Source organism: Osmerus mordax, chromosome 18 (genome assembly GCF_038355195.1).
Source record: "Osmerus mordax isolate fOsmMor3 chromosome 18, fOsmMor3.pri, whole genome shotgun sequence".
In the NCBI taxonomy this organism is placed as follows: Eukaryota; Metazoa; Chordata; class Actinopteri; order Osmeriformes; family Osmeridae; genus Osmerus; species Osmerus mordax.
The window spans coordinates 13,815,177-13,840,758 of record NC_090067.1 but is presented as its reverse complement, the minus strand read 5'-3'; the positions used below and the strand labels follow the sequence as shown (position 1 = coordinate 13,840,758).

General features: G+C 49.3%; 2 protein-coding genes across 2 annotated transcripts; both read right to left on the bottom strand.

The window, feature by feature from the left end:
• Positions 1 to 135: 135 nt before the first annotated feature.
• Positions 136 to 17,020, bottom strand: nup153 (nucleoporin 153). Its single transcript, XM_067256281.1, has 22 exons — positions 16,928 to 17,020; positions 13,065 to 13,287; positions 12,535 to 12,819; positions 12,173 to 12,312; positions 11,713 to 11,841; positions 11,478 to 11,594; positions 10,987 to 11,031; positions 10,816 to 10,869; positions 9,927 to 10,061; positions 8,755 to 8,807; positions 8,163 to 8,376; positions 7,929 to 8,072; positions 7,650 to 7,748; positions 7,460 to 7,565; positions 7,220 to 7,330; positions 6,262 to 6,849; positions 5,927 to 6,106; positions 4,879 to 5,727; positions 3,483 to 4,094; positions 3,133 to 3,354; positions 2,548 to 2,731; positions 136 to 1,923 (listed from the first exon to the last, which is right to left on the bottom strand). Exons 1-22 carry the CDS (start codon positions 17,003 to 17,005, stop codon positions 1,833 to 1,835), a joined length of 4,659 nt encoding a protein of 1,552 aa, XP_067112382.1. The 5' UTR covers positions 17,006 to 17,020; the 3' UTR covers positions 136 to 1,832.
• Positions 17,021 to 17,449: 429 nt separating this feature from the next.
• ptdss1b (phosphatidylserine synthase 1b) lies at positions 17,450 to 25,535 on the bottom strand. The gene is made up of 13 exons (XM_067256283.1): positions 25,225 to 25,535; positions 24,954 to 25,045; positions 24,383 to 24,427; positions 24,165 to 24,289; positions 23,573 to 23,731; positions 23,269 to 23,420; positions 22,969 to 23,110; positions 22,585 to 22,697; positions 20,457 to 20,522; positions 19,055 to 19,154; positions 18,613 to 18,681; positions 18,376 to 18,439; positions 17,450 to 18,277 (listed from the first exon to the last, which is right to left on the bottom strand). The coding sequence occupies exons 1-13, from the start codon at positions 25,533 to 25,535 to the stop codon at positions 18,189 to 18,191; spliced, it is 1,527 nt and encodes a 508-aa protein (XP_067112384.1). The 3' UTR covers positions 17,450 to 18,188.
• Positions 25,536 to 25,582: the final 47 nt, after the last annotated feature.

Sequence of the window (25,582 nt, the reverse complement as noted above, 5' to 3'; positions counted from 1 at the left end):
CAGAATCACCATGACCATTACATCTATGTAGCAGATCTGCAAACTAGGAATGCAAGGACATATTACTAGGTACAAATAGGTAACTATATTTACAGTATTTAGGATAAAAAAAAAAAAAAAAAGAACAATCACTTTTAATATTTTATTGATGGCAATTATCCATGGTTTTTATTTTATCACTCATCCAGTAATAATCATGGCTTTAAAATTAAATTGACTTCCATGATATCCAAAGTCACCCTAGTCCATTTAAACAAGCAATAGAAAAATATATACTTAATACTTTGTACAATACTGGTTTTGATCCAAACAAAAGTGGATCAGAAACGCCAATATACCTTTAGTCATCTAAGGTCCCCAATTTGCATTTAAGTTCCTTTTAAATGGATTTGGGCAACTTTGAATATAGGGATTTACATAATAAATTCTAAAGACAAATGCTGAACGCAGAGTTGGTTTAAACACACAAATTCAACTTCACAGATTAAAAAATAAAAAAGGAAAAATAACTATTTACAGGTTTTTTATAATATTCGAAAGGCCAGTTAAAGAGGCAGAGGAGGAGAAAAAAAATAAAAAGAAAAAAAGTTATGAATGTGAATAAAGAAAGGCAGAATCAAGAAAGAGGGAAAGCGAGAAAGATTGTGAAGAGGTTAAAGAGTCTGAACGTGAAAAGATTTGAACTACACATTTACATGGTCTGAAAGGAGGATCTTTGCCCCCTGACCTCCACAGTGCATGGGTGTGGCTGCCCCCGCCAGCTGCACCCTCCTCCAGCCCTCCTGTTTTACAACATTCATATGCTTCTCATCTACAGGCGCCACCGGTCCAGTTGCGCACTACACACACACACACACACACACCACACGCCTCAGCATGTACACAGGAACCTAACACGCCTCAAATCTGTACACAAAAAAAAAAAATCTAGTCCCCCTGTACATAAAGCACACAGAAACACACTTTCCTGTACGTACAGACACACACTTTCCTGTACGTACAGAAACACACTTTCCTGTACATACAGCACACAGAAACACACTCTCCTGTACGTACAGAAACACACTTTCCTGTACATACAGCACACAGAAACACACTCTCCTGTACATAAAGCATACATGGCATGAACAGCCTGGTTGCGTCTCTAGTAGCTCCTCGTCTCCTACTCAGAGCACTCCTGGTCAACCAGCAGAGCACTCCTGGTCAACCAGCAGAGCACTCCTGGTCAACCAGCAGAGCACTCCTGGTCAACCAGCAGAGCACTCCTGGTCAACCAGCAGAGCACTCCTGGTCAACCAGCAGAGCACTCCTGGTCAACCAGCAGAGCAGGGCCCCGAGTTTGGAACAGGTGCCGTTTGATACACAGGCCACAGCTCTCCCTGCATCTCTCATTTAGAACCTGATCACCCATACTACTTAACAATAAAGATTTTATACACTATCAACTCTTTGAATTTCAGGTTTTTGCCTTTGTAATTTAATTATTATTATAACATTTTTTTTTTAAACAAAAAGTCATGCCTAAGTTCTAGCAGACGTTTGTGGCTGTTGAAAATATATCCGGTTGTTGGAGCGGGAGGAGTTATTGATTGTGTCATGGTGGTGGTTGTTAATGTTGTCTCTTCTAGTTTACAGGTTGGTACGGGTCGTCACCCACGTACCCATGTCCTGATGCTCTGGGTCTCCAGACGGAGACCCCCATCCAGCCTTTAGAAACAGAGGGGTCACCCCAGAACCCTTCACATGCTAAGTACTTCAGTGTGTCTGTGGGAACGGCATCCAGGCCGGCTTCCAGGAGTCCCGTCCACAACGTCTCAGCCCAGAGGGGCTTTCTACTTCCTGCGTCGGACAGCTGTTTTGATCTTGCGTCCAGCGATGGCGTTCTGGCCCGCAGGGGTCGGGGTGAAGCTGTTCTTGGTTGACCTGGAGGAGGAGACGAACATGAGCATCTACACAGCCAGGACGCCCCCAGGATGCTGACATCTCACTATTATTCAGAATTTGACAATATTCTGAATTGGATGCCATCATTATACACAGCATTTTCTGTTTGGAGTTTCTGAATTTGGCCTTATTCCAAATGTAGCCTTTTCCGATGAAGACGTGGGAGTCAGGTGGCTGAGCGGTTAGGGAATCGGGCTAGTAATCTGAAGGTTGCCAGTTTGATTCCCGGCCGTGCTAAATGACGTTGTGTCCTTGGGCAAGGCACTTCATCCTACTTGCCTCGGGGAGAATGTCCCTGTACTTACTGTAAGTCGCTCTGGATAAGAGCGTCTGCTAAATGACTAAATGTAAATAAGCCGAATGGGTTTAGGAGCATTCTCTAGACATGTATACTGCGCATTCATAGTCACTGACTCAGTCATGCAGGGGCTATTCATGTAAGCAGGCTAAATCAAAACATTTACATTTCATTTCAGCAGACCATTTTATCTCAAGCGACGTACAAATAGCACATCTAGATCCTTCAGCAGGACATCAATAATCAACACTATAAAAAATACAAGGATGTGCTTTCAGCATTTACAACAGGAGAGTGGTACTCACCCAATGTTGAAGGCAGGGGGCTGTGCAAAGGAGAACCCCCCTCCTGGGGCGGCGGGCTGGGGCACAAGGGAGGGAGTAGAAGGGGGGGCGGGTGACCCCCCTGGTCCTCCCCCGAAAGCGAACACCCCCGCGCTGCTGCTGGCAGAGCCGAAGGCACTGGCTCCGCCGAACTGGAACCCCCCTCCTGCAGACAGGCAGCAACATGAGGGTTAGACAGGCAGCAACATGAGGGTTAGACAGGCAGCAACATGAGGGTTAGACAGGCAGCAACATGAGGGTTAGACAGGCAGCAACATGAGGGTTAGACAGGCAGCAACATGAGGGTTAGACAGGCAGCAACATGAGGGTTAGCGGCAGATCTGGGGGGGGGGGGGGGGGGGGGGGGGGGGCATTCCGTAAAAATTGACAGGAAGTCTAGGGTGGAGAGAAAGAGGTAGAGGTAAAGAGAGAGCGAGAGTCAGGAAGTTGTCCGAAACGGATTCTAACCTGGGCCCCTGCAGTAAGGCCTTTCCTGAGGACAGGGAGGAAACGGATCGAGCCGGATTCAAACTCAGGCAGACTATAAAATGGGGCGCAGTGACCCACCTGGAGCAGAGCTGGCTGCTGATCCGAACACGGAGGCAGCACCAAAGGCGGGGGACTGGGAGGAGGTGGCCCCCAGGAAGGGGGAGGGGGCGGGGGCCCCGAAGGCCGGGGCGCTGGGCTGAGACGACACCTGGCCGAAGGCGGGGCTCTGGGTGCTGCCAAACCCAGCAGAGGGGGCGGGGCTGAAGACAAAGGGGGATGGGCCTGACGAGGGGACTGTTGCTAAAGAGACAAGAGTAATAATAATTATAACACATACATTGGTGATCAGACTGATGAAAATGTGCTTGAGTTGCTCAAAACAAACAACAACAACAAGAAGCCCTTCTCAAGTCTGCAGGGTGACAAACCTGGGGTTGAGGCAGCAGGGGGCGCTGCGGCCCCGAAGGTGAAGGAGGGGGAAGCGGCTGGGGGGGCACCGGCTGCAGACCCAAACAGGAAGGGCTGGGCGGGGGCTGCGTTCAGGGAGGGGAGGGCTACCTGAGAGCTCTGGCTATCCTGGCTTTGCCCAAACATGAAGGCTGGGGGGGCTTGGCTGGTTGCGGTCTGGCCAAAGAGGAAGGAGCTGGTGGCTGCGGCAGAGTTGATGGGGGCCCCAAAGAGGTTAGGGGCTGGGGTGGAGGAGGACGGGGCGGAGGTTATGGGGGCCCCAAAAAGGCTAGGGGCCGGGGTGGTGGATGAAGGGGCAAGGGCGGAGGTGATGGAGGCCCCAAAAATACCTGGGGCCGGGGTGGTGGATGAGGGGGCAGGGGCGGAGGTGATTGGGGCCCCAAAAAGGCTAGGGGCCGAGGTGGAGGAAGAAGAGGTTATGGAGCCCCCAAAGAGGCTAGGGGCTGGGGTGGTGGATGAGGGAGCAGAGGTGATGGAGGCCCCAAAGAGGCTAGGAGCCGGGGTTGTGGATGAGGGGGCGGAGGTGCTGGCTATGAAACCAAACACCGGTTTGGGGTTTGAGGCAACAGCATCTGGCGTGGAGAAAAGACAAGCATCGTTATTTCGGATAGTTCAGACTCAATTTTAATATCCTAGCTATCAGCAACACTTGTTCTCAGATGTGTCATAACACCCACCCTAACTCTTCACTAAGTGTGGGTATGGGTCAGATGGCTGAGCGGTTAGGGAGTCGGGCTAGTAATCTGAAGGTTACCGGTTCGATTCCCGCTTGTGCAAAATGATGTTGTGTCCTTGGGCAAGGCACTGCACCCTACTTGCCTCGGGGGAATGTCCCTGTACTTACTGTAAGTCGCTCTGGATAAGAGTGTCTGCTAAATGTAATGTAAATGTAATGTAAGTAGACATGAAAGGTGTCAAAACGTGCATCTCTTTCCCGATAGGTATGATGTTACTTTCTAGAAGTTTCTGTAGCATGGTTTAGGAAATATTTATGTTTCAATCCCTTCAGCACACTTCAGTGTTTCCTCTAGGATTTTTTTTGGTTGCAGTGGGGGCAGGTCTGTCCGTCCGACCGACCGACCTCGCCCCCCCCCCCCCCAATCACTGCTGATAGACGGCCAAAACATTTTGTACAGCCCTATTTCTGATACCGTGGCGGCAGAAATTTAGCCGTGGCGAGCCGCCACGGAAAAATCAACATAGCGGAAACACTGCTTCACAATTACCGCAGAAAAGTTCCCTTCACAGTGTATAGAGTCTTGATTCTTGTCTTGGTTCACAAATGATCACAGCACAACAATACATTAATAAGTGCAAGTTAAGGACATAAGACAGCGGTAGTGAAGGGTCTCTAACCTGTAGTGCTCTGACCAAAGCTGAAGGCAGGCTTTGGCCCGTCCGCGACCTCCTCACTCTTATCCGCCGGCTTCCCAAAGGTGAAGCTGGGCTGGGCTTGCTCCTGGGGAGTGTCCGCTTTACTGAAGGAGAAGCCCATAGATGGCGCTGGAGAGCTCTCTGCCTCCTTCCCGCTAAAACCAAACCCAGACGGCTCCTTCTCATCGGGCTTCCCGAACGTGAAAGAGGGAGCAGGGAGATCATTCTCGGCGGACGTTGGCACTCCAAAGGCGGTACCCCCTAGTGGTGTGGAGGTCAGGCTGGGCTCAGCCGTTGCTAGACTCCCGAACAGCGGAGCCGCCGCAGTGGACGTGCTGTCTGCGGACGGCGACCCGTTCTCCTTCCTGTCCTGGGAGGCTGCGGGGAAGCCGAACGTGGACTCCGGTTTCGAGAGTCCGAACGAGAAGCCTCCCACCGAGGGCTTGCTGTTCTCCTCGTTGCCGGAGCTGCAGTTACCCGACGCCGACCCCCCGCTGGCCCCAAACGTGAACCCGCCTGTGCTGGGAGGATCCGCCTTTGTGTCGTCGCTGGCAGCAGCCGCAGAGGAGGAGCCCGCGCCGAATTTGAATCCTCCGTTGTTGGCAGACATATCTGACAAGGTGCCTCCAAACTTAAACCCTCCAGAGGAAGAGGACTCAGAGGACGAAGCCCCAAACTTGAATCCTCCGGCCGAAGCGTTGCTGGACGAGGAGTCTGTGAGGCTGCCGCCAAACTGGAAGCCGGCACCAGAGGTAGACTCTGACGAGGTGCCGAACTTGAACCCTCCAGAGCCAGAATCAGACGACACGCCGAAAGAGGACGAACCGAAGGCTGAGAGCCAGGAAAGGAGAGACAGGGGAAAGGAGAGAGGGAGAACGAGTACAAACAAAAAAGCCATTAAAAAGACTTAAAATGCACAAAACCCACAGAAGCAAAACAGTAAAAACAGTCCATCCTAACCCTAACCATCCCAAGCCAGTTGGTTCCAGACAATCAACAATAACTCTCTGCACATCATCCTTTCCCGTACCTTTGGCCTCCACCGTGGCCCCAGGCTTGGCTGACTGGCAGGCCACACACTGGAGGTCAGCAGCCTTGTTCTGCACCATGCACACATCGCACTCCCAGCTCCCTTCTGGCTTCTTAAACTTGTCCCCAAAGCTCAGCAGGGGAGCGGCAGCGGAGGGGGGAGGAGGGGACGATGATGCTCCTGTTGGGACACGAGAGCAGAGGCAAAAATCTGATTAACTTTGGGAAGCACAATTACATTGACATTTTCTCAAGAGCTGTTCCTTGAGGGACACCCCAAAAGTTGTGCTGTAACACATTCCTGCCTCCTACAGCAGGCCTTAAGGCATCCCTCACCTGGTTTAGCACTCATGCAGGCCACACACTTGCTGTCTTGCGCTTTGTTCTGAACCATACAGGTACCACATTCCCACGCCCCCTCCGGCTTTTTGAACTTGTCCCCGAATCCGGCGAACCCTGACGAGGTGGAGGAGGTGTTGCTCAGAGCCTTGGCCCCAGAGAAAGCAGGGAGAGTCGGGGAGGGCTTAACTCCAGCCCCAGGCTTGGCGGTCTCGCAGGCCACACATTTGACCACATCGGGCTTGTTCTGCACCAGACACGTGTCGCAGTCCCAGGTCCCGGCGGGGGTTGTGAAGAGGCCCTTAAAGCCCATGGGAGCTGTAGTCCCTGTGATGGCGGTACTCTGGAGCCCTGAGGCAGATGTTGTTTTAGAGGAGGATGTGCTGGGCTGTGGTGATTGACAGGCCACACATTTGCTGTCGCTGGGTTTGTTCTGCACCATGCACACACTGCAGTTCCAGGAGCCTGCCGGGGGCTTGAACATGTCCCCGAACCCGGAGCTGGAGGGGGCTGTGGACACAGCAGGGGGGGACGGGACACTGGGCTCTGGGCTGGGGGACAGCCTTGCCACCGGAGAGGAGAAACCTGTGTGCAGAAGATTACCAGGGTAAATTGTTTTGTAGTGTTATCAGGTGGATTTCGATAATACAAGAAATGGCTCGGGCTGGAACCGCAGCCTGGGTCCCTGCAGCAAGAAATGATCCTTTGTGGCAGGAATTCTACCCAGTGCGCCAGCGGGGCGCCCTGAGGAAGGTTACATAACCAACACTAAAACTGATACAACTTTCACTAAGTTTCCAGATTTTACTTGTTGATGATATAAACTACACAAAACGCAAAAATTAAGGCATCATACGACAACACAAAGCAGCAGTATTGTCATTGGAAACCTCACTGTCACTTGAAAAAAAAAAAAAAAAGACAATAAAGCAACAAAAAAGTGACTCCATCTTACCAGGAGACTTGAGCAGATCCAGCACGCTGCCCTGCTTCAGAGCCTTGGCTGGTTTGAAGGGACCCTCGAACTCCTCTGCCGGCTCTGTAACATCAAGAATCGTGTAGTTGACTGTGGATACAAACACAGGACAGTTACTTATAAATCTGGCATACTTTCACTTTCATTTCTCTCACATAGAAACCCAGCAAAAGCCTTTTAACAACTCAGACAGAAATATCTCTGCCAGGCTGCTCTTACCCGTTTCCATCTCCGACAGACGGACAGAAGTTGTGTGACCGTCCATGTTGCCGTTGGACACGGAGGGAGCGGTTTTGGCTACAGGTGCGCTGAAGGTGAATCCGGCCTGGTTGAGAGAAGGGATCGTTATGAATAATTTCAGGTGTGATGTAATCATCCACCTGGAGAGCTGCAGGGGGGGGGCACTCACGGAGGGCGAGAAGGACGTGGGGCTGGCGGCGGTCGCCATGACGATGGGCGAGGAGAAGGTGAACGGGGCGCAGGGGGGCGAGCAAGCGGCAGGAGGATCCTGAAACGGAAAAGAGGAAGTTGAGGATAAGGCTGATGATTCATAATAATGAAGAACAATAATAATTTCATTTAGCAGATGCTATCCATCCAAAGTGACGTAGTGTACAGGGCTATCTGAACCTGCAACCTATTGATCTGCCGTAAAATGCTCTAACCACTAATCTGTAAAGAAGCTGACCTTGTTGTTGACCAATTCGGCAGCCACAGGAGTCATGGGCGCGGCTGTGGTTGTGGCGGGGGGAAGGGAGGAGAAGCTGAAGGTGGGAAGACTAGAAGTGCTGATTGGTAGAGAGATGGCTGGTAGGTCAGGTACATCAGCAGTCTGAGGGGAGAGAAGAGGCAGTGAGAGCATGACACCACAACAAAGTTGTACAAATACATAAGAGCAAATGGATATTGAAACGTATCCTACCTCGTCATCGGGGCGCTTGGAGGAGGGTCGAGTGCTGGTCCTCTCCCTCTTCATCTTGCCCCCGCCAGAGCCTGGGGCGCTGGCTACAGGGGCGCTGGCTACAGGGGTGCTGGACAGGGGGGCGCTGGACAGGGGGGCGCTGGACAGGGGGGCGCTGGACAGGGGGGCGCTGGCAGCAGGTGTGCTGGAGATGGGGTAGAGCAGGCTGCTTGTGCTGGAGAAGGACACAGACGTGTGGTATAAGTAGACAGCTGCTTCTCCTAGTTAACTCACTTTCATTTAGCCTGGGCGATAAAGTCACATTATTTATGTTTTAAAGGCTTTAAAAAAAAAAAAAAAAAAACGTACAAAAATTATCTAAATCTATACTTTCCCCCCCCCCCCAACCGTTGTACAATTTTCTTTCTTGGAATTACACAACTTTTGGCCTGTTTTGTTATGTTAATGACATGTTCAGGCTTAATTACTCAAGGTCAAGTGACAATTTCTGTCATTTAAATCATGAATTTGAAAGAATTTATCAAATCGATTTATCGCCCAGCTTCAACTACAACCATTTAACGTTATAGCATAGTCCTTTATACATACATACCTTTGAGAGGGACCTGCAACGGTTTCTGGTATCTGAGGTGATTGTCTTGAGGGCTGGACAGCAAAACAAGACACGAGTAAGATGAAGGGTATGAGTAAGTATGAATGTCAACATATGGTACTAAACAGTACTGGTAAGTCACGTGGCTGAGCGGTTAGGGTATCGGGCTAGTAATCAGAAGGTTGCCAGTTCGGTCCCGGCCGTGCCAAATGACGTTGTGTCCTTGGGCAAGGCACTTCACCCTACTTGCCTCGGGGGAATGTCCCTGTAATTACTGTAAGTCGCTCTGGATAAGAGCGTCTGCTAAATGACTAAATATAAATGTGTAAATGTAACATATGGTGCTAAACAGTACTGGTAAGCAGCAGGATTGAAGACTGAGTTAGCAGGGTTGAGGACTGAGGCAGTGGCGAAAATCTGCTAGCATTTTTGGGGGGGGAACATTAAATTAAATTTTCTCAAGAGCAATTCCTGAGGGGGACACCAAAATTACTGCTGTAACACATAGCCCAGTGTTTGCCCCTACCATTATATTAGGGGCACCCCCCGCCCCCCCTGGAAGGTCAAGTAAAAAAATATATATATATATAGGGCTGTGAGGTAGCAGGGTTTAGGGCTGTGAGGTCGCAGGGTTTAGGGCTGTGAGGTCGCAGGGTTTAGGGCTGTGAGGTCGCAGGGTTTAGGGCTGTGAGGTCGCAGGGTTTAGGGCTGTGAGGTCGCAGGGTTTAGGGCTGTGAGGTCGCAGGGTTTAGGGCTGTGAGGTCGCAGGGTTTAGGGCTGTGAGGTCGCAGGGTTTAGGGCTGTGAGGTCGCAGGGTTTAGGGCTGTGAGGTCGCAGGGTTTAGGGCTGTGAGGTAACAGGGTTTAGGACTGTGAGGTCGCAGGGTTTAGGGCTGTGAGGTAGCAGGGTTTAGGACTGTGAGGTAGCAGGGTTTAGGACTGTGAGGTAGCAGGGTTTAGGACTGTGAGGTAGCAGGGTTTAGGACTGTGAGGTAGCAGGGTTTAGGACTGTGAGGTAGCAGGGTTTAGGACTGTGAGGTAGCAGGGTTTAGGGCTGTGAGGTCGCAGGGTTTAGGGCTGTGAGGTCGCAGGGTTTAGGGCTGTGAGGTAGCAGGGTTTAGGACTGAGGTAGCAGGGTTTAGGACTGTGAGGTAGCAGGGTTTAGGGGCTCACCGTGTCTCTTGGGGTCAGGGGTCGTGCCAGGCCCCTCGGGGTCAGCGAGGGCCTGAAGGACATGGATCGGTTAGCTGAATACGAGGCGGCAGAGGGGATGACCAGCTTCTGAACCGGGGGGCGCGGAGAGTCCAGCTGCAGAGGACAGACAGGGTCAGATGAGCCCCCAGGAGAAACACCCCCAGGAGAAACACCCCCAGGAGAAACACCCCAAAATCAGCCAACTCAGATCAACTTGCACGCGCAGTTTAAGGAAGGGTAGTTAAGTTTTGCCAACCATGCAATTTTAGCTTGAATTCAAAAGGATTGAAACCAAAATATCCCACCCCTCACTTCAAAGCCAGGCAGCAGAACCCTGCCCAGGCAGCAGAACCCTGCCTGATGGGACCCAGGGCTCAATTATGTTCCGGTCTGTCAGAAGTTGTATCAGGCCTCAGAGGCTCATTGTTGGGGCTCAGCAGCTGTGACAGCTGGGAGAGTCTAACAGTTACTGCAGAATCTGGGCCAGGGTTACCACGACAACAATGGACCCCACTGGACACACACACACACACACACACACAGGTGGACAGCTGTGTCCGTGGCCTGTGACAACCCCAGTTAACAGACAGCAACAGGCGGCAGCACAGGAAGAGTGTGTCAGAACGACAGCTTGTCCTGTACAATGACCGCTCTGTGTCCACACACACACGAGGTTCTGCTGGTGTTTACCAACAGACTATACTGATGGAGGATTTGACTGCAGATCAAGAAGTCACAGGCTCAAATCCCCACACTGTACTGAACAGTCATTTTGGAAGTTTTCCCAAAGACATACTTTTTTATAATTTTTTTTTAACATTCAAGTCAACAATAAACCAGGGGCCCTAGCAGACAGATCAACACTCACCCTCCTCTTCTTGGTCAGCACATGAGATCGCTCTAGGATGGTGCCATCCAGAGACTGCAGGAGACAGACAAAACCACCAACGTGAGACACGAGTCACATGATCATGATTCTCATTTAAGTGCTCACAGAACAGGAAGTCAAACACCAGAGAGGAAGTGGTCAAACACTCACTGTGTTCAGAGGACAGGTGGCCAAGGAAGGGATCCTTTTAGCATCCTGTCGAGAAAAAACCTCTGGTCAGGTCAACACAGTTTTTTTTTACCGATTTATAACTTTTACAGAATAACACCGGTCTGGAATAAGACACAGTGACTGTCGGTACACATATTTGGGTGACAGCCTCTTTATGTGTGCATATCTTTGGGTAACAGCCTCTGTCTAAGGCAGTGGTTCCCAACCCTGGTCCTCAGGGAACACCTGTCCTGCATGCTTTAGATGTTTCCCTGCTCCAACACACCTGATTCAAATTAATGGGTCGTTATCCAGCTCTGCAGCAGCCTGCTTATGACCATTCATTTGAATCAGGTGTGTTGGAGCAGGGAAACATCTAAAGCATGCAGGACAGGTGTTCCCTGAGGACCAGGGTTGGGAACCACTGGTCTAAGGTGTCTGTGTGTAGATGGGTCTGGGTGACAGGGCTGCTGGGTGACAGGGACACTCACAGCCAGAGGGCTGGACATGCGCTCCAGGGACTGCAGGATCCGTCGAGCCGTGGCGCTGTTCACCCCGCACGGCTGGGCTCCTGCCGGCTTGGCCTTCATCTGCCTCCTCACCGGGGCCTGGAGGCAGGGGGGGAGCGAGCAATCGATCGATCAATAACATCAACATTGCACCAGTAGGTCACCAAACCCATCTGACCCAGCAGGTATACTACAGCATGGAGGTGTGGGGGCCGACCTGGTACGGCGTCCCCAGGCGTGAGCGCCCCGCCCTGGCCGCCGCCGCCCCTCCGTACGTGGTTTTGCCTGGATAGAACGGGGAGTCTCCCAGCTGGCTGGAGCTCAGCACAGAGCTGTTCATCGTAGACTGGGGGAGGGGGAAGAAGAGGAAACGGTGACACACAGAACCAAACAAGCGCATCACTTCCTGTACTGGAGGGTATGCCTGTTGTTGCCTATTTAATAATGTTGTTAATTCATGCATCGTCACAACCTGGGGCCTGTTCCATTAAGCGGGTTTACAGACTAAGCCAGGCTCGCTATTTGGTAAACTCGCTTAATGGAACAGGCTTCCGTTCTAGAAAGATCAGGAACCCCACCCAACAGTCAGTTCCATCCCTGGAGCTCCTGTTTGGCGTGATGAACGTGACCCTTGACCCACACTAAGCCCTCTCAGACCCTGGGTGGGTCTCACTCACAGTGGAGGAGGCTCCGAACACAGACAGGTTGAAGGCAGGCTTCTTCAGGCTTGACTGGGCCGGGTGGGGCCCGGAGTGGGTCCTGTCCGTCTCCGGGGACCACAGCTGGGGGAGGGAAGCTGTCTTGGAGGCCGGGACATCTGGAGATAACAACACCTGATTGGTTACTTGTGAGCAAATCTGGAGATGGCGACACCTGATTGGTTACTTGTAGACATACTCAAAGTCTACAGGGATGACACTACAGTCGGGTTTAAAACCCAACACACGTCCACACACACAGGCATTGAGCCACACACACAGGCTTGCACACACACAGGCTTGCACACACACAGGCTTGCACACACACACACACACCCCACCTTTATCTGATGCGCGGGAGGAGAAGCCGCTGGTGGTGGAGATGTTGTCGTCCTCGTGCTGCGAGCTGGAGTCCTTGATCTCCTTCACCAGGGAGTAGCTGGAGGAGGCGTGGAAGGGAGGCGGGGCGAAGGAGGTGGAGGGCTGTGAGAAGAGGGCCGAGCCCCCGGGGGCCCCATGACCCGAGGGAGAGTCCAGGGAGGGGAAGTGGAGGTGGGAGCGGTTGAGGGGAGGCCGGGACAGGACGTGGTCGTGGAGGTTGAGGGACGCCCTGCTCGTTGAGGGCTCTGGGGGGGCGGAGCATCAAGCAAGACAGAAAGACTGTCAATTTATGGGAGCATCATTTAAAATGAGGATAATTGTGTAAATTAGTGACAACATTTTTCGCATTTTAAAAAGTGGGACAATTTCCAACATTCCAGCATCATAAATACAACAGTCAGACAGCATTTGTGATATTCCTACACTCCTCTTTCAGAAATGGTGTTTGTCCTGCTGGGGTGAAAGTGAGAACCTGTGTGACAGATCTCACCTGTGTTACTGGTGGTGGGCTCCGGGGAGTCCCGACCATCGAGAGGAGGGGCCATATCCTCATTGCCGTTAGAGGGAGGAGCCTGTTCCTGGTCCTGCCCCGCCCCTGGCACGGCCCCTCCCCCCTCCGCAGCCTCCCCATTCCTGAAGTATTTCTGCAACCAGGAAGGAACGATGCTCTTCACTGTGTCTGTGACTCGACTGATGAGGCCTGGCTGCTGTTGCTGCAGAGAAAAAAGAAACAAGCCGTTAGCAGAAACATTAGCACACCTGTGTGTCGCTTTGCATCAGAAGCATCTTCTAACTGAACACACGTACAGTACACACACACAAAGCAACATTGTAAATAAACAGACAGCTGAACGCTAAAGAGTTCACACTGTAAACTGATGCGGGTTATGAGCCAACACGGCGATGGTCTGTGAGCAGACCAGGAGGCTGCAGCGCTCCAACAGGAGCTCAGACAGGAACCAGGATCCCCTGAAGCACTGCTCTGCGTGGTAACTAGGTCAGAGCCTGTCTCCATGCAGCCAGCACAGGGTCAGAGCCTGTAGAGCCTGTCTCCATGCAGCCAGCACAGGGTCAGAGCCTGTAGAGCCTGTCTCCATGCAGCCAGCGCAGGGTCAGAGCCTGTAGAGCCTGTCTCCATGCAGCCAGCGCAGGGTCACAGTGAACGATGCCCAACCTGCAGGCCTGGGAGGCTGAACAGACAGACAGGCTGAACAGACAGACAGGCTGAACAGACAGACAGGCTGAACAGACAGACAGCCTGAACAGACAGACAGCCTGAACAGACAGACAGGCTGAACAGACAGACAGGCTGAACAGACAGGCAAGCTGAACAGACAGGCAGGCTGAACAGACAGACAGGCCGGGATACAGAACGGCTGGTTTAAAACCAATCTTTGATTTTTCTTTTTGTAAAGGACAGACTCCAGGGAGCTACACAGCTATGTGAAAAACACTTTAAATCATGTTATGGTGCGTGTAGTGCCTACTTCAAACTAATTGCCTCCATTCTTGCTGAGACAGCAAAGTCTGAGTCTGGAGGAGGAGAACAGTGCACCACTTCACTCAGACCTCAGGAGGCCTCCTCTAGATAACGGTTCTCGCCGGCTTATCTACGGGGCACACTACAAGCCTGGAGGCTGTTCCTCAACTTGTCCTCGCCTGCCTCGGCCTGGCTGTGACAGCAGCGAGATCCACAGGCAGAGTCAGGAAGCCTGGGCATGAGGGTCAGCCAGGGGCCCTACTGCCCTATGAACACAGCCCTGGTGATTATAAGGATTTGAGGGCGCTGCATTTCTCCTGTGAATGGGGCCACCGAACCAAAGGCCTCCAAAGCTATGCTTGTCTTATTGTTCTCCCAGGAAGCTAGCATGTTGGGTTGAAACAGCATGTTAGTCTGAACTCTCTGGACTGAGCATTCTTGTCACTTTTGTTTTCGCTTCAGGCGCTTTTGAGCCCACACACACACACTCACACTGATAACTTAATTTTACTGTAGCACGTAATGAGAGCTTATAACAGGGAAAACACCTGCTGAAAATAACTATAATCTTGTGAAAACAAGACAGGGGTGTGTATAAGGAAAAACAAACAGACAGACGGTATATTTTGCCTCCACAGCCTAGACCAGGAATCTTTATTTAGCAGGACAACCAAGAGAGGCTGGCTGGATAGCTGATCAGAGTAGCTTAACACATGGCTTCACACCATCTGTAAACACCGGGGGAGAAAACGTTGAACCAAACACACACCGAGTTAATAATTTCCTGTATAGGGTTAGAGAACCTATAGCCCATGCTGGGTGGGCCCAAATACTCTGGCTGCCTCCAGTGACTCGTCTCCCATCCACAGCAGAGATGCCAAGCGAACATGCCTCATTCTGCCTCTACAAGTTCAAAAGCTAAGAGGATGCACTGAAAGCCCTGATAAACACCCCACAACAGAACGTTCAGAGGACAACATAATCCCTTCCTGAGATACTATTGCAGAAACACACCCGTAGGGAATCGGGCTATTAATCAGAAGGTTGCCAATTCGATTACCGGCGGCGCCAAATGACGTTGTGTCCTTGGGCAAGGCACTTCACCCTACTTGCCTCGGGGGGAATGTCCCTGTACTTACTGTAAGTCGCTCTGGATAAGAGCGTCTGCTAAATGACTAAATGTAAATGTATATGCTGCACTCACAATGTAAGAGTTATCTGTAATTCCTCCCACCTTCACGATTAGTTTATCAGTCATTAAAACTTCAGTCATGAGTTTGTTTACTTCTTACCACCCACAAGCCCTAGCAGTAATCTGAAACCACATGTGACTAAACAAGCCTCAAGTTCATAACTCACTCGGTCCGTTTGAGATTGTGCTTCTCAGATGAAGAGGGAAGGCCCAGTTTATGCATGTGGGGTCCAAAACATGTGGCATGCGCAGCTGACATCTACACTTTCACAAACACATCCCCGCTGGATGTCCACGCTCTCGGGTCTTAGAGGAACTGTGGTCTGGTTCTCTGACACGACCCATTCCTTACTTTAAATTGCTAATTCTCTTTCTGAAGAATCATTGCTGACATCTTCCAAGTTTTGGGGACAGCAGCTGACTTTACGTATTCAATGCGAATAGTTACTTTAGATGAGCGATCATGTTTCACGTTCGTAGATGTTACCTTTATAGTAATAACTAGCTAGCTACTCTAGCGTAGATGAAATTCGAAAATGGACTTGGAACACAACTGAAGAAAGTGTGTAACAATGTTGGATATCCAATACAAATTACACCAGACAAAGGATAGCAAGCCGTATACACCTTAAATACAAGGGTTTGGGCGAGTCTATGGCAAGCAAGCTACTTATCCCGCCTTCCCGTTTTGTGTCCTCAAAGGAACCCCAAACTAGGTTAGCCTAGCTAGCTAGCACGTTGTCAATGCAGAAGCAAAGAGAGCGAGCTATCGGTTCAACCAAATGTAGCTGGCTAGGCTGTTAACGCTCAAGACAAAATGGTGTGACTAACATAGGTAGCAACCGCGACAAGGACAATAGAAGCTGACAGCTCATCTGAAAACAATGACTAAGATACGACCTATTTTGTCTAGCTAATCTAGCTGTGATAGTTTTCCAAACATGGTTAACTAGGTAGTTAGAGGTAGTCCCACAACTAGTTACCTACTTGGCATTGCAACTCCCATTGACTACCATGTGGGTCTAGTTTCAACAGTGCGCACTACGCAATTTCGGTTAATGCATTAGCACTAGCTAGAAGCTGTCGCTGACTGATACGCTTTCAACATTTAGCAAGTGTAAAAAATAAATCACACAATTAGCAACCGGCTAGCTAACAGGTTTAAGAATAATTCACAAATTAATGTTAAATACAAAAATACGTTGTTTATAAGCTGGCAAGCGAAGCCGGTACTGAGTAGCTTGTTAGCTTTGCGTTGTAGTTGAGACAATGCACCGCTCTGAGGATAGTTAGCTAGCGGGCTAGCTCGCTAACAGCACTGCTCGAGTTCCACGTTTCGTGCCAATTCATGATACGTTTGTGGCATAACTAGCTACGTCGTTAACTCAAAGCCTGCAAGCACTTGAAACAACACATAGCTGTCGATTGGAATAATACACCGTAAAAATGTCCGTCGCTCTTGGTTCATCAACCTTGCGTGTTCGCCAGTTAGCAAGTTAACTGTATCAAGCTAGCAAATTTCATTGACATAGCGCGTGGAGGCCATGGGCGCTAACACTACTAGGCCTCACAAAATGTCTTCAAGAAAACAATAACACAACAGCGAAAAGACAACTGACATTGAAGCAAATGTTGTCCATTTCCTGAGAAACAGTCTAACAAATACGGTCATTTAATTCACCTGTTTGCTTTTGGCGTAAGGTTTAGAGGCGATGTGATATCTTCTGCTTCTAATTTTCCCTCCACCCGTGGCCGCCATGGCTTGCTAGGTCGAGTCTTCTACTTGTTTCTCGGCGCCGGATAGCTGTCACACATCACAGATGCGGAGAATGAGAATTATGGGAAATGAAGTTGCAAGGCGCTCGTTCTTCACCGTCCGTTAGTACCCAGACCGAAATATAGCCTAGTTTAATTATTAATCCGCAATGTAAACACACTTTACCTGAGGGATATTTTACTAAATATAGCCTATTATAAGCAACCTCCATTAGTAAAAAATAAATACAAATCATCAATCCCTAATAATTAGGAAACTATAACTATCTTTAACTATTATTAACTATTTATACAATACTGTAGTTATCATTATTAACTATTGATACAATACTGAACGAATATGTACAAATTCTGGTACTGATGCCACTGTGATAAAAAGGCATAACCAGCAAGAAATATGGACAATATCATAAATGTATCTTTATTTAGAAGCTTAGCGTTTTACAGAAAATGTACAAAGTGCATATTTTGTGTATAAATAACGTTGAGGCTCATTCACATGTATTGTAAATTCAGGGACCAACAAAGTTGAAGCTCATTACCTTTTTATGAATATATATATTTGTTTTACCAAAAAGAGGTCAGTAAGGTTATAAACACAGTATATTGCTCCAGAATAACAATATTATTGGTCACTGCTGGCTCATTAGGAAGCACATGGTTGGACATTAAAACAATAATGAAAATGAGGGTTTAATATTTGCATAATATCTTCAGGAATAGTCAAGTAAAAGCTCTTACAAAATACATCAGGTTAATTAAAGTCACTCATAAATACTACATACACCAAACACATAATTAATACACTGACAGTATACATTTATATTAAGGCGGTAGTTGGTGTTTATATTTGGGATTATCCTGTTGTGCAAAACAGACCAAAAATATTTTTATGACTACACACCTGGCAAAATGAATAACTACAAACTGTCAAATCTTACCAAATGCCGGAAGCACCCAACCCATAACATGTGAGTGTAACAGTGAATTATTTTGTCCGGTTCTTCAACCACATAAAAAGATCCCATCTAGATTTAAACCCAATAAATTTTCATGTACCCTGTTTTAGTCAATCATTACTCTAAAACGAGTGTCAAAGTGCAACAAACCAGAACTAAACATGCTTCATTTACTCCAGAGCAGTTTCTTCCCTGCGTTTCCCGGTCTCATTGCTTTCTGCTCTCACTGTGGTGCTCTGCTCTGCTCTTCCCTGGAACTTGTCTCCTCTGGGTTCTGTTCCCAGTTCCCTCCTCGCCTGGGAGACACACAGACAAACAGGGTTCCAACCACATCCTGGTTCCCGACTGGGATGAGAGAACGTGTGCTAAAACCGACCCGCTCTCTCCGTCTTACCTGCGGAGCGTCCTGAGGTGTGATCGCACACGTCTATGCTGCCGTCCTCACCCTCAGAGCCTCTCTGTATGAAGAAACACTTGTTTAAGTAGTGTTTTGGAGCACAAAAATACATCCATGTGTTTCACTGCAGTATGAGTGAGCGCTGTACGTAAACTTGCTCAGGAGAAACGTATGTTTATACGTCACAATACAGAAGACGTTTAACACATTTAGTAGCATTAAAGATCAAATCACCTTTGACTTTGACCAACACTTGAGCTCATAGCGCATCATTCCATACAGACAGAGCAGGGTGATGAGGGCCTGGAGGGAGAGAGAGGGAGAGAGAAAGAGAGAAACAAGGAGAGAGGGAGAGCGAGAGAGAGACAGGGAGAGAGCGAGGGAGAGATCCAGAGAGTGAGAGGATTGTTTGACACCAAAATGAGAGCAGTGGCCACCACCCGGATCACAGTCACACGCCAGAGCATGCCAAGGTAAATACATTTAGAGACAAGAACTCAACTCACACAAGTCTCGTCACACTGCACAACCCTATGACAGAATCCTGTTCTAGAGAGCTTCAACAAAGGCCTAGCCTGGCATCGCCCAATTCTTGCCGAAAAATACTTATTTTATTTCCTGGCACAGGGACCAAAACACACACATAAGTGCCCACTGAAACGTGTGCATGTCTTACCACACACAGCAGCCACAGGACAACAGAGCGCACTTGTGTTTTGGAAAACAGATCCTGTCCAAACTTTACACAGGCAACAGCTTCCAGGAACGCTATGGCTCTGAGGAAAAAACATCCATGATTAGTTATGTTTTGTCAAACAATAATCCTGGTTTTTAATTAAGATACATGAGAAATGCCTCCTAGATGCACAATCTACAGTATGTACAGTATAGGCCTATTTATATATATAAAACAATTTTGATCATCATTTTTGTTTTCAACAATAGCCCCCTCTTTTGGAAATTGGGCTACATTGCAAGACACACAATTTATTTAGCGCCCAGATTAACCACACACACGTACAACAGGTTGTACTTGCACACACACACACACACACACACACACACACACACACACACACACACACACACACACACACACACACACACACACACACACACTAATTCCAGTCAGCAGGCAGAAAAGGTTTACTCATGAGTTTGCTGGGCTTATGTCACTAAGAAATCTGCCTTGGAGGAGAACAGTCTCATTGTTCTTCAATTAGTGGTGAGATATATAGTTTGTCTGGTTCTCATGGAAACCATAAAGGCCTGAAACAGGTTTCCCTTACAGTTAGTACCAGTGGGTACTTTTACAATGAGTCATCGAAAACTGGATTTTTCAGGAAAAAAAGATCTATCCAAAGGCAGTCCCAGTTTTAATGGTGTTCCGACCACATTGAGAAGCATTTCACTAATGAAACATTAAGGCCACATACAGACACAGCATCAAACACCAACTCACCCACTCATCCACTCACCCACTCACCCAAACACCCACTCACCCCCTCACCCACTCACCCACTCACCCACTCACCCCCTCACCCACTCACCCACTCATCCACTCACCCACTCACCCACTCATCCACTCAACCAAACATCCACTCACCCACTCACCCACTCACCCACTCACCCACTCACCCACTCATCCCCTCATCCACTCACCCACTCATCCACTCACCCCCTCACCCACTCACCCACTCATCCACTCACCCACTCACCCACTCATCCACTCACCCACTCAACCAAACACCCACTCATCCACTCACCCACTCACCCACTCACCCACTCACCCACTCACCCACTCATCCCCTCATCCACTCACCCCCTCACCCACTCACCCACTCACCCACTCATCCCCTCACCCACTCATCCCCTCACCCACTCATCCACTCATCCACTCACCCACTCACCCACTCACCCACTCACCCACTCACCCACTCACCCACTCACCCACTCATCCCCTCATCCACTCACCCACTCATCCACTCACCCACTCACCCCCTCACCCACTCACCCACTCACCCACTCATCCCCTCACCCACTCATCCACTCATCCCCTCACCCACTCACCCACTCACCCAAACACCCAGCACTGTGTTCCCACCCGCTTGCATTGGGTGTCCGTCAGATACACGTAGTACTGCCTGGGAGAGAGAACAGCTGTTCAGCACTCTGGAAGGGAAACTGAGCTGTTCAGCACTCTGGAAGGGAAACTGAGCTGTTCAGCACTCTGGAAGGGAAACTGAGCTGTTCAGCACTCTGGAAGGGAAACTGAGCTGTTCAGCACTCTGGAAGGGAAACTGAGCTGTTCAGCACTCTGGAAGGGAAACTGGCAACTCGCTGTTTGAGGTTGTGGTTGGGAGAGGTTGTGTGGTTGTGTTAGGGAAAGATGGGGAGGTTGTGTTGGGGAGAGATTGTGTTTGGTACCTGACTATGGGGAGGTTGTGTTTGGTACCTGACTATGGGGAGGTTGTGTTTGGTACCTGACTATGGGGAGGTTGTGTTTGGTACCTGACTATGGGGAGGTTGTGTTTGGTACTTGACTGTCAGAGTTGGGAAGTAACAAAGTACAAATACTTTGTTCCTGTACTTACAGTAAGTATATTTTTCTGGTATCAGTACTTTACTATTTATTTTTCTGACAACTTTTACTTTCATATCTGTAGCCTACTTTCTAATCCTTACATTTTCAAGACAGGCTTGTTACTTTAGTTTTAATCTGTATTTGGTGGCATGATCTCTCTCTCCTGTCCTCTCTTTTGACTGTGTGTGAAAAAAAGTTTCGAAAGTGTATGTCAGAGCACACACTTCTTTACTTTAACTTGAGTGAAAAAGTATAGTCAGTACTTTAAATATGAGTATCTATACTTCTATTGAGTGAAGGATGTGTGTACTTTTGCCATCTCTGTTGACTCTGGGGAGGTTTGGTACCTGACTGTGGGGGCTGTGATGGTACCTGACTGTGGGGGCTGTGATGGTACCTGACTGTGGGGGCTGTGATGGTACCTGACTGTGGGGGCTGTGATGGTACCTGACTGTGGGGGCTGTGATGGTACCTGACTGTGGGGGCTGTGATGGTACCTGACTGTGGGGGCTGTGATGGTACCTGAATGTGGGGGCTGTGATGGTACCTGAATGTGGGGGCTGTGATGGTACCTGAATGTGGGGGCTGTGATGGTACCTGAATGTGGGGGCTGTGATGGTACCTGACTGTGGGGGCTGTGATGGTACCTGACTGTGGGGGCTGTGATGGTACCTGACTGTGGGGGCTGTGATGGTACCTGAATGTGGGGGCTGTGATGGTACCTGAATGTGGGGGCTGTGATGGTACCTGACTGTGGGGGCTGTGATGGTACCTGACTGTGGGGGCTGTGATGGTACCTGACTGTGGGGGCTGTGATGGTACCTGACTGTGGGGGCTGTGATGGTACCTGACTGTGGGGGCTGTGATGGTACCTGACTGTGGGGGCTGTGATGGTACCTGACTGTGGGGGCTGTGATGGTACCTGAATGTGGGGGCTGTGATGGTACCTGAATGTGGGGGCTGTGATGGTACCTGACTGTGGGGGCTGTGATGGTACCTGACTGTGGGGGCTGTGATGGTACCTGACTGTGGGGGCTGTGATGGTACCTGAATGTGGGGGCTGTGATGGTACCTGACTGTGGGGGCTGTGATGGTACCTGACTGTGGGGGCTGTGATGGTACCTGACTGTGGGGGCTGTGATGGTACCTGAATGTGGGGGCTGTGATGGTACCTGAATGTGGGGGCTGTGATGGTACCTGACTGTGGGGGCTGTGATGGTACCTGACTGTGGGGGCTGTGATGGTACCTGACTGTGGGGGCTGTGATGGTACCTGACTGTGGGGGCTGTGATGGTACCTGACTGTGGGGGCTGTGATGGTACCTGACTGTGGGGGCTGTGATGGTACCTGACTGTGGGGGCTGTGATGGTACCTGAATGTGGGGGCTGTGATGGTACCTGACTGTGGGGGCTGTGATGGTACCTGACTGTGGGGGCTGTGATGGTACCTGACTGTGGGGGCTGTGATGGTACCTGACTGTGGGGGCTGTGATGGTACCTGAATGTGGGGGCTGTGATGGTACCTGAATGTGGGGGCTGTGATGGTACCTGAATGTGGGGGCTGTGATGGTACCTGACTGTGGGGGCTGTGATGGTACCTGACTGTGGGGGCTGTGATGGTACCTGACTGTGGGGGCTGTGATGGCTCCCACCAGGAGGATCCTGCACCAGCTCAGAAAGTGAGCCACCTGGAAAACGAAGATGTGCTTCAGGAAGAAGGTGTTCAGCTCTGTCAGCTGGGCAGCAGAGGGTTACAGAGAAAGAGATACATCCGGTGACATATTCAATCTAATTTATGTCATGCTTGGTAATCCCATGTACAAACCTTTATATCAACATCTAAAATAAAAATTCCAGCAACCTCATTCAGCTTTACAACTGAAATAGTTAAAACTATTATCCCCAGGTGTTCATTCCAGTCAAATCCCCTCACTCCTACACATTTATACACATTAAGTAAAGGCCGTCTGCAGCAGGAAGCAGCTGCTTCCAGGTCAGAGGTTGTACCTGCCAGAGGATCATGAACAGGTAGATGCCGGCCACCCTCTGGAAGGAGGACTTGGGGTCAAACCAGCGTACGTATGTCCAGCTGGCAGGGGTGAACTGCAACACAGCCCGCTTCAACTTCCCAGTGGTTGTATGAATGTCCCTGCACACGCACACACACGCACACAGACACACATGGGCGCACACACATGCTTAGTTACAGGGTCGGGAGAGTGGGAGGGAGACCCACCATAACAAATGAGCAGCTCCAGTCCTCTGGACTAAATAAATAAACATGTGATGCTGTTCAGCAGTACAGACTTGATGCTGGCCCAGCGGTAGGTTCTTATCTCCAGGAAGCGACAGGCAGTCATGCCCAGCCAGATACCTCCTCCGTTACACAGCAGGATGTCCAAGATCAACTGGTCCCACCAGCACTCCGCAAAATTAGGCAGCAGGTGCATGAAGAACAGCTGGGGCAGGAGAGGAGGGGGAGAGAGGGAGGGAGGAGGGTAGAGGGAGGAGAGGAATGTAAGCTATTTAAGACAATGTCTTAAACTTTGTCTTAAAACATTGAAAATATCCTCATGGAATGGTGTAGGTGGACAGGTGTGATTGTGGGTACCTCTGTGAGCTCCCAGGTGATGCTGATGGTCCAGCAGAGCCCGTAACTGCGGATCAGGAGAGCCTTCATGGCCCAGCCCGCAAAATGACCAAACGCAAAGATGTCAAAGTGGCTGACGATCCTCTCCCAGGTGATCACGTGGCAGTTCACCGCATATTCCTGTATGTGGGTGACAAAGAGGTGGTGAGTTTGTGTGTTGCATTGTGGGAGACGCAGTTCCAGCCAGACATTATGAAAATACACTGTACTAGCCACAACATTAATTGAAAGATTATTGTAAGACTGTAGTTGAATAATCAAGATGTTAGTGTTGCACTATAGTATTCATTTCAGTTGATAGGAAGGGTCAGGAGAGATTCTGCCACAGGACTAAACAGATGAGACCAGGGCGCAAAATGTACTTTTTTGTCCACCGGCCAAATGGTTAGTGAATGTTCAAATTTGACCAGCCACTCAATAGATTACCGTCGTTTTTTCGACTGGTGAGTGTAGAAAATCTTCTAGCCTCTTGCATATTGTACTAGCATTTGGCTGATGGCTGCTGCTAATTTAGTGCCCTGGATGAGACTGATATGTGAGGAGGACCACTCACCATGATATCTGCCTCTCTTGTGGCGTAGCGTAGGCTGGGGTCCAGCCAATACATGAACACCTTCACCTGGTCCCAGTTCAGGAAGATGAGGAACACCAGGAACAGGAAGTACAGGACACTCAGACCTGGTGAAGAGAGGAGGACCAATCAGGATCCAGGTCAAAAGTTATGCTTTTGGTCAGAGAAAAATGTTGACCGTAATATCTTATTGTACTGACCAAACACCATGCGCCATATTGCAGGATGTGGTCTAGTAAACGGACCTGAAAATGTGAAACAATTTGTCTTTAATGTACAAACTAAACCAGCCTTGTGGTGGCTGTCCACATGTACTACATGCCTAAACAACATGAGGCTAATCTAGAGTTTTTAAGGGACCTTAAAGAGGCTCTGGTCCTACTGATAAGTCATACTGTTCAGGATTCTGTCACTGATGTATGAATAAGAAGTTCACATTCCAAAATCATGATGCAAGAATAACCCGTTCGACAGCACACAACATTGTGGAATGTTTTTGAGACATTCGTTCAGCATGATGCATTCTTAGAAAGCCACAAGTGTTGCGACGTCACATTTATTCAGTAGGCTACGTTGTCTGAAATCGATTCCTAAACGTATGAATCCGGATGACTAAAATGAAACAGACCTAAGCTACATGGTTACAGTGTCATATCCGCCATCGTTATAGGAGCTTTAACCATGTTGCCCACATCTGTAATCTGGTATCAAGTCGTCCACGATCTATGCTATCCAGTGTAGAGGACGGGGGCTGACTTTGGGTAACTGTACCATTGGGAAAGGCCAGAACACTGATGACCAAGAAGAAAGCGACAACCAGGACAAGTCCCACCCGTAGATTACTGTCTGCATCCGCATCATCCCTGGCAACATCAAACAATAACGTTAATTAAGAGACATACAGTCAAACGATCCTCAACAGCATCCTATGGATGGTTATAGGCTAGTCTTCGGAATGGTTATGGTTAGCTCTAGTGTTGTGGGCGGGTTGTTATTGATTAAAAAAATCTCTCTGACAATGTTTTTCGTGGTGAGGTCGTACCTGGTGAACGCGAAGTACATTAAACTGACCACTGTAAAAGTCAAGAGTGTGATGGTGTGAGGCTTGTAGAATAAGTCCATAGTGATGTCTTCCACCTGTTGCTCGTTCATCCTCCGAAAGTGTAGTCTATTATTGATGTCATCCTTACTTAATGTCCGACCTGCATGCACCATTGCTATGGTAAATACGCTTTTAGGACAATTGTCGTCCAAAACTTTTTTTGGAAGGTTAAGTGGTCTGATTTTGGAGGTTGGCGTTGAGAAACAAACCTGAACACGACCCAACCAACACAGGGATTGTGTAGGGTACATCCACTTGGCTTATTCACTGTCGTAATCTGAAAAATGGAAAGTATAAG

Coding starts and splice junctions, on each gene's coding strand:
- nup153 (XM_067256281.1), bottom strand. CDS start 17,005: ATGGCGGCCACGGGTGGAGGGAAAATTAGAAGCAGAAGATATCACATC. Junction 10,870..10,986: donor CCACCTGTCCTCTGAACACA/GTGAGTGTTTGA, acceptor TGTCTCCTGCAG/TCTCTGGATGGCACCATCCT. Junction 10,062..10,815: donor TGCTGACCAAGAAGAGGAGG/GTGAGTGTTGAT, acceptor TGTCCTCTGCAG/CTGGACTCTCCGCGCCCCCC.
- ptdss1b (XM_067256283.1), bottom strand. CDS start 25,535: ATGTACCCTACACAATCCCTGTGTTGGTTGGGTCGTGTTCAGGTTTGT. Junction 19,155..20,456: donor ACACAGTGCTGGGTGTTTGG/GTGAGTGGGTGA, acceptor TTTTTTCCTCAG/AGCCATAGCGTTCCTGGAAG. Junction 18,682..19,054: donor TCCTGTGGCTGCTGTGTGTG/GTAAGACATGCA, acceptor CTCTCCCTCCAG/GCCCTCATCACCCTGCTCTG.